Raw genomic sequence first — 7,989 nt, forward strand, 5'->3', positions numbered from 1 at the left:
CCATGAGCCTGTCTGTAACTCCCCGACACCAAGGACTGACCATGACCCGGGGGTCCCAAATCATAGCCATTCCTCTGCTCCCCTCTTCATTTTGTTAGATCTCATCATCTGATACCATTTTTTTTTTTTTTTTTTTAAAGATGACCGGTAAGGGGATCTTAACCCTTGACTTGGTGTTGTCAGCACCACGCTCAGCCAGTGAGCGAACCGGCCATCCCTATGTGGGATCCGAACCCGGGGCCTTGGTGTTATCAGCACCGCACTCTCCCGAGTGAGCCACGGGCCGGCCCGATACCATTTAAGACTTAATATTTTTCTTGTACTTGGTCACTTTTGTAATTAGCCTTGTCCTAAGCAATAATATCTGTGACATCATAAATTTGATTTGCTACTTACTGTTTGTCTTCTATGTATGTTAAAATAAATACAGTACTATTCCATTCATTCGAGTTCCACATACAATCATTGCTCACAGCCCCAGGGGCATGCAGACCCCACCAGCATGATCCAATCTCATACCTGGGGTGGGCAAACTTTTCCTATAAAGGGCCAGATTTTCAATATTTTAGGCCTTGCAGGCTATATGGTCTCTGCTGTAATTACCCAACTCTGCCATAACCTACAATTAGCCCTGGATAATATGTAAGCGGATGGATGTGACTGTGTGCCAATAAAACTTTGTTCTAAAAAACAGGCAGCCAGTCAGAGCTTGCCAACCCGTCCTGGAAGAGTCAAACCTTAGAATTTCTCAGTCTTGCCCTGAGGATCAGAGAGTCTCAGAGTCTTAGAGAAGAGTGGGCTGTGGTGGTCCCATGTGAGTCCACCTAGCTCACATCCACTCTTCTAGGACGCCACCCCTGACCACTACTGCCCCCAGCTGTCCAGGGCCACCTCAGCAGACATCAGCCCACTGAATAGAAATGGCTCTGGGGGAAGATCCAGAGACACATGGGCCTGGAATTCAAATTCTGCACACTGACCACATTTTATAAGTCAATGAGAGGGCAGAGTGCTCCATGTTTGGGGTGAATCTGTTCAGAACCTTTTCTTTGTGTTTTCTTCTGCACGGAAGTATGTACTTAGAGAAAATGTGCAGATTTGTGTGATTTTTTGTATGTGTATTTTTATTTTTATTTTTCTGACTGGTAAGGGGATTGCAACCCTTGGCACGGTGTTGTCTGCACCACACTCAGCCAGCGAGTGCACGGCCCATCCCTATATAGGATCCAAACCCGCGGCCTCGGCGCTACCAGTGCAGCACTCTCCCGAGTGAGCCACGGGGCCGGCCCTTGTATGTGTATTTTTAACAAATGGCATCATACTGTCCTTTATGATGCAGCTTAGTTTCTCACCCAACAATAAATTATATACATCTTTCTGTGTCTATATTTATAAATTTACCACAGTCTTTATAACTGCACATAATGTTCCAAAGATTGATGGATTATAATTTACTTGTTCAGGACCCTACTGATGGATATTTAGGTTCCTAAGTTTCCTCTCTTACGAATAATGTGACAGGGACCAGCCTTTTGCAACAGGCAATAGTTTCTTTAGGGTGATAGAAATGCTGGGTCACAGGACAAAATTTACAAGTTAAATTTTTTTTTTTTTTTCCTGTGGCTGGCTAGTATGGGGATTGAACCCTGGACGTTGGTGTTCTCAGCACCACACTCTAACCAGCTGAGTTACCCGGCCAGCCCACAAGGTAAATTTGAATGGCAAATTAGAATAGCTGCCATCAAATTGCCCTCTGATGAATTGTGTCTGGACCTAAACTCCCATCAGCCATGTGTGAATGCCCCATTTCCCTTCGCCTTTGACAAGGTGTTTTTCTGTCTTCTGAACACTATTGTCTGAACAATTCACCTAACGCAAATTATTTTTATTTTCAGCAGGAAAGCAGTTTTTAAGTAATTGGGCAGAAAGTTGAGAGCTCTCCAAAGTCTGTCAACAAGATGCAGAATCAGGGAGTGCAGGGCCGACCCGGTGGCGCACTTGGTAGAGTGCGGCGCTTGGGAGTGCGGTGGCGCTCCCGCCGAGGGTTCGGATCCCATATAGAGACCGGTCTGCTCACTGGTTGAGTGTGGTGCGGGCGCGACACTGAGGGTTGCGATCCCGTTACCGGTCATGAAAAAAGACAAAAAGGAAAAAAAAAAAAAGAATCAGGGAGTACCATTGCCTTGGGACACCAGCCACCGCTGGTCACTGCACCACCTCCTCCTCCTTCCAGACACCTGCCGAGCCAGGCAGAGGCAGGGGAGGAGGGGCAGGCAGGCATGGACAGGCAGGGCTTCATCCAGGCCCATATACCCTATACCCAGAAAAACTTCCATGTGGACTTGAGCACAGAGTTCAAGGTCATTCTAAATATCCCTGAGATAACACGGATGACTTATTAAAGCCCTGCTGGAGAGATTTCCTGCCTCAGAAAGGCCACAAGTAATCATGAAGGGGAAGACGGGCAGCTAGGATGGCCCAATTTTTTAAATGTCCAGAAAGTTAAAAAACACAGTAGCTGAAATTTAAAGAACTACAACAAATCAGGGGAAATGATGGACAAAGGGCCAACATTTTTCTTTATGTGAAATGCTTATAAAAATCACCAATGAACCCCAGGATAAAGAGACTTAGGTTATCATCATTCACATGGAGCCACGCCCATGCTCACTACTAATCAAAAAATTATAAATTAAGACAAGAATGAAACACCATGTTCCACCTCCCAAATGGCAAAGGTTTTTTTTTTTTTTTTTTTAAAAAGATGACCGGTAAGGGGATCTTAACCCTTGACTTGGTGTTGTCAGCACCACGCTCAGCCAGTGAGCAAACCGGCCATCCCTATATGGGACCCGAACCCGGGGCCTTGGTGTTATCAGCACCGCACTCTCCCGAGTGAGCCACGGGCCGGCCCTTGTTGTTTTTAATTCTGCAGAGAGAGAAGCGGTCAAAGTGCTCTCACAGATCAGTGGCGAAAATTCACCTTCGGAAAGGGGGTAGGGAACTTGTATAAAAACTTCACTCATTTTGACCCAGCAATCCCACTAATATGGAAATCTACCCTGAGAAAATAATCTTATAAAAATAAAAATTTCATGCACAATAACATTTTTTGCATATTTCTAATATTACAGAATTGGAAACAACCTAAACGTCTAGAAAGGGAGGAGGAGTTGATTATGGCATGTCAGTAAGATGGAATAATATGTGATTATTAAACATGATATTAAGTACAGATGTCAAAGTTCTTAAAATCTGTGGGGCCGGCCCGTGGCTCACTCGGGAGAGTGCAGTGCTGATAACACCAAGGCCACAGGTTCGGATCTCCCCCCCCGCCCCCCCGGCTTGCTCACTGAGTGAGCATGGTGCTGACAACACCAAGTCAAGGGTTAAGATCCCCTTACCGGTCATCTTTAAAAAAAAAAAAATAATGTTCAGGGCCGGCCCGTGGCTCACTCGGGAGAGTGCGGTGCTGATAACACCAAGGCCCCGGGTTCGGGTCCCATATAGGGATGGCCGGTTTGCTCACTGGCTGAGCGTGGTGCTGACAACGTTCTTAAAATATGTTAAAGAGATAGCAGGAAACAAAGCATTCATTAAGAATACACCAATATAGGGCCGGCCCATGGCTCACTTGGGAGAGTGTGGTGCTGATAACACCAAATCAAGGGTTAAGATCCCTTTATTGATCATCTTTTTTTTTTTTTAAAAAAGAATACACCAATATAAAAAACACACTGAGAAAACACTCCATAAAGAAACACATCAAAATGTTGGCAGCCATTGTCTTTGGGTGGGGAGATTAAGATTTTCTTCTTTTTGAATTTTCCATATATTTTTTAAAGGCATGTGTTATTTTTATAATATATTTGTTCATCAATCGGGCAGAGATCACGTTGTGCAGATATTCTGTTAAATGACCACCCAGCTCAACCAGCATTTAGGATGAATAATAGTGACTGTCTGTAAATAGTGCTATTTACTGAGCACTTACTATGCCCAGCACATGACTGTGCCATATGCTGGACCTGTCAGACCTCATTCAATTCTCACCACATGGTAGGTACCATTATCAACCCCATTCTACAAGTGGGAAAACTGAGACTTGCAGAGGGATGTGACTTGTTACTGTGCCTGCGCTAGGACCTCAAGATTCTTGGGCTAATGAAGGGACCAGCTACCCATGTTAACCCGAGCCAGAAGAGTAGGCGTTCCCTTACCCCAAGGTGATCTTTCTTGAGTACCAGAGTCATGGCGTCACTGGTGCACTTCGGCTGGATCAGGGACATGAGCAGCTCCGGGCTGCAGCTGTCCTTGGGAGGGGTGGTCTGGACCGGTGCGGGTGAGGTCTGCAGCCCACTTCCTGTGGGGTAGCAGAAGCGGGTCAGGCAGTCACTGAGTGCTCACCGTGCACTGGCACTAAGCTCTTCTATGGCTGGCTACTCTCATTGTCCCCAGGTTGCAGATGAGAAAAATGAGGCTCAGAGAGGTTATGTAACTTGCCTAAGCTCACACAGTGGTGCTTCACCGACAATGGTGTGGAATCTGATCCAAGGGAGGACAAGGGAGGAGAGGGGCAAAGGAAGGGGGCTGGTGCTCACCACAGCCGGGGACCCGCAGTGAGACGACACTGGCCAGAGGGAGCTCCACAAAGGACGCTATGACACTGGCGTTGAGCCTCCGGGCCTCCCCCAGCAGGCCTTCTGGTGTATCTGGGAGCACGAAGCCAAGCATGCTCTTTTCTGGAAAGATCTTGAAGGAATATTCTCCAGTGGTCTAATGGCAGGGAGAGAGGAAGAACAGGGAGCTATAGCTAGAGGCAGGTGCACTGCAGGCCAGCCAGAGCCGCGTCAGGCCCTGGTCCTGCTGTCTCCTCTGCTGTTGCTGTTTCCTCTGCCTGGTCACCCTCCACAGCACCTACTGGCTCCTGTTCCTCCTTCAGCCTCAGCTTGGGGTTGAACCCAACTTCACCTCTCTTGGAACCTTCCCTGACCCTGTGGGCTGGGTTAGTGGATCAGGGAAGGCTTCCTGGAGGAGGTGGCCTCTAGGTGAAGGTCTGAAGGACAGATGGTGCACAGAGAAAGCACTGGGGGCAGGACTGTGATGTGTAAAGGCTCAGGGCTGGGGTGCTGGTGCGGGGAGGCGCCTGAGGGCAGAGGCTGGGAGTCTGGTTTCTGTTTGGGGAGCAGTGCAAGGCTCACCCAGATCTGCATGGTGTGATTAGCATCGATGAGCCAGGACACGTAGGGTGGACCCTGAAGGATGAGGACGGCGTCGAGATGCCCAGACTCGCAGCTCAGTTCCACTTTCACCGTCACGGTCTGGGGCTTGCTGTGAGACAGACAGCCGCATCAGCGCGGGCGGGGCTGCGGGGCTGGGCACGGCCGGGCCTGGACGGGGCCTGGCGTCGGGGGGGACAGCGACTGCGCCCTTAACTGGCCAGGTGTGAGTCTAAGGGATGGGGGTGGGACTAGAGCGAGTTTGGGGCCCATCACGGAGTTCACTGTGTCTTACCTGGCCAGGGCGGGGCTTAAGGAGGGGGCGGGGCCTGGCGGGGTGGGGGCGGACACCCTTACCCGGCGGAGGGGCCCGGCAGGACCCTGAGGATGTGCGCCTCCTCGTGGCTGGCCACGCCTTCCAAGCGGCAGCTCCGGACCGAGGCCGGGGCACTCTGCCATTCGAGAGTGCGGCCCATGTCCTGGCGGTCTTTGGGCACGCAAAAGGACGATGACCTCGGGGCTGCGGAGACAAGCGCACCTCAGTCACCTCCTGAACGGCCCTGCACCTGACACAGAGCCCCTCCTCTCAGCCGGAGACAGTGGTGTAGGACGGGCAGAATGGAGCCACAAAGGTGGGGGGAGGGGGGTGCATCGAAGAACCTGGGTTCAAATGTCCCCTCCACCAATTACCTGCCGAGTGACCCTGTGCAAGTCCCCGGTCCTCTGTTTCCTCATCTGTCAACAGAGGGTTAATAGAAGGGATGAGCCCATGGCACAAGTTAGAGATGCAGCCCAGCACTACCCAGCACAACACCCCATTCTCTGTGGCCGGTAGGGGGATCCGAACCCGTGACTTTCATGTTCCCAGCGCCAAGCTTTCCCAATTGAGTAACCGGCCAGCCCTCCCATTTCAATCTTTCTTATAGCATTTACCATGACCTGAGATTAGAGTTTTGTATCTGTGTACATGTTTATTGTCATCCCCTCATCACGACATCAGTTCCAGCTGGGCAGAGCCTGATCTGTCCCCACAGAGTCCTCAAGTGCCTAGCATAGGTCTGAGCACATAGTAGATGCACAATATAAAATATGAAAGTGCTGTTCTTTAAGGTCAAAAAAGCACATAGTTCAATCTGATATTTGGGGAAGGAGAAGTCACTGTCCCAAGAGAGCACTGTCTTGCTGTGTGTGACCTGAGGCAAATCAAATCCTCTCTTGGAACGTTCGTGCTAGATTCTGAGGAATGGGCCAGAGGAGCTCAGATTCCTCCAGAGGTGAGTTATGAGCCCAGAGAGGCTGCCGAGGAAGCTGACCTTGGCCCAGACGGAGGAGGATGCTGCGGGGATTGTCCAGCTCAGCAGCAGAGGCGATGGGGCCCTTCGTTGCTGCCCACTCGAGGATCTCGCTCTTGGTCGTAAAGGGTGGTAGCTGTGTGGTGTTCACTCCTGGGGACTCTTGGAAGATGACCAACGGGTTCTAGGGTGACACATGGAGGCTTGGAGTGCTGTTTCTGGGTCTGAGTCCCCTTTGTCCCATGTGGGAAGTCAGGAAGTAATTTGGGGAGTCAGCCCATTGGCTGAGAAGAGACCAGGGCTGAGGATGCATTCAGCCCAGAGCCTCCCAGCCAGCCCCCCTCCAGCCAGATCTGCCCCACCCCTCTTTCACACCTGGGGGGCTAGAAAGACACACATCCTTGTTTACCCACCTGTACACACATCACCCACCCACCTCTCCGTATATGTACTCATTCAATCCACATTTAATGGCATCATGTGGACACTGTCTGTCTCCCTCTACTCTCTGAGGGTCTGCCCTGCCCATCTCTGCTCAGTGCTTGACACATAGTAGGCACTGAGAAATATTTGTCTGACTGTGCTGGGCCCAGCACTGGGGATCCTGGCATGCCAGCTTCACCCTGACACATGGCCCTTGTGGGTGCTCCCTGCACATGGGAAGGGAGGAAGGAAAGAAATGGATGAAGAAATGGATGAATTAAAGACCAGAGGCCTGGGGGATCTTCCTGTCCCTAAACTAAACATGCATCAGATTATTTGAGGCAAGAGAAGACAGAGGGTATTATTTAATAAGAAACAAAGGAGCAAGACAGGTCTCCCCATTGGACAGGAATGGGGAATCTGGGTGGCTTCCACGCCTCACTGCCTCCATTGCCCATGCCTCAGGAGAGACCCTGGTGGGCTGGGGTAAGGAAACAGGGAAGACTTCCTGGAGGAGGTGCCCTGGAGAGGAGTGATTCAGAGGCAGCTGTTGGGGCCACCGACTCAGAGTTCCTTTGTGTTCTGTCTCCAAAGCCAAGGGCATTGGACTGAAGCAACAGCAGCAACATAAGGGCTTTAGGTTAGATCTTAAGGAGGACTGTGGCAGTGACAGTAGGCAAGACACCACAGAACGGTTCACCTAGGACAAAGCCAGATACCTTCTCTGCAGGAATTGAACAAGGGGCAAAGCGATCAGCCATCAGCGCCTGGGATGAGGAACGCAGCCCCCATGGTGGGAAGGGCTGGGCCAGTGGTTTAAAAATGGGGGGGGGGGTCGTCTGTAAAATGGGGATATACTGAGGATTAAAGGGCTCGCCGTTTGTCGGTGGCTGGGTGCTGGGTCTGGCACCGAGGCCCGTGCCGCGCCTGCGCCTCTTTGTCCCCTTCGGTGGCCTCCAGGCCCGCGTCCCGGCTCCGACGCCCCTTCCCCTGTCCCCTGGGTATTCTTAGCCCGCGAGGAAGGCGCGGCCGAGGCCGAAGCCGGCGGCGGCGGC

At 51.0% G+C, this 7,989-nt stretch overlaps 1 protein-coding gene across 1 annotated transcript in view; it reads right to left on the reverse strand.

Annotated features, from left to right (window-relative positions):
• The window catches only part of ENG (endoglin), a 34,361-nt gene that overhangs the window by 5,252 nt on the left and 21,120 nt on the right, over positions 1 to 7,989 (reverse strand). Inside the window, exons 4-9 of the mRNA XM_008570860.1 lie at positions 6,533 to 6,695; positions 5,910 to 5,954; positions 5,577 to 5,739; positions 5,202 to 5,331; positions 4,602 to 4,776; positions 4,221 to 4,363 (exon numbers count right to left, since the gene is read on the reverse strand). Coding sequence (XP_008569082.1) covers positions 4,221 to 4,363; positions 4,602 to 4,776; positions 5,202 to 5,331; positions 5,577 to 5,739; positions 5,910 to 5,954; positions 6,533 to 6,695 — 819 coding nt within the window. The remainder of the gene's footprint in view (positions 1 to 4,220; positions 4,364 to 4,601; positions 4,777 to 5,201; positions 5,332 to 5,576; positions 5,740 to 5,909; positions 5,955 to 6,532; positions 6,696 to 7,989) is intronic.

This window comes from Galeopterus variegatus, unplaced genomic scaffold (assembly GCF_000696425.1).
Source record: "Galeopterus variegatus unplaced genomic scaffold, G_variegatus-3.0.2 Scaffold638, whole genome shotgun sequence".
Lineage (NCBI taxonomy): Eukaryota > Metazoa > Chordata > Mammalia > Dermoptera > Cynocephalidae > Galeopterus > Galeopterus variegatus.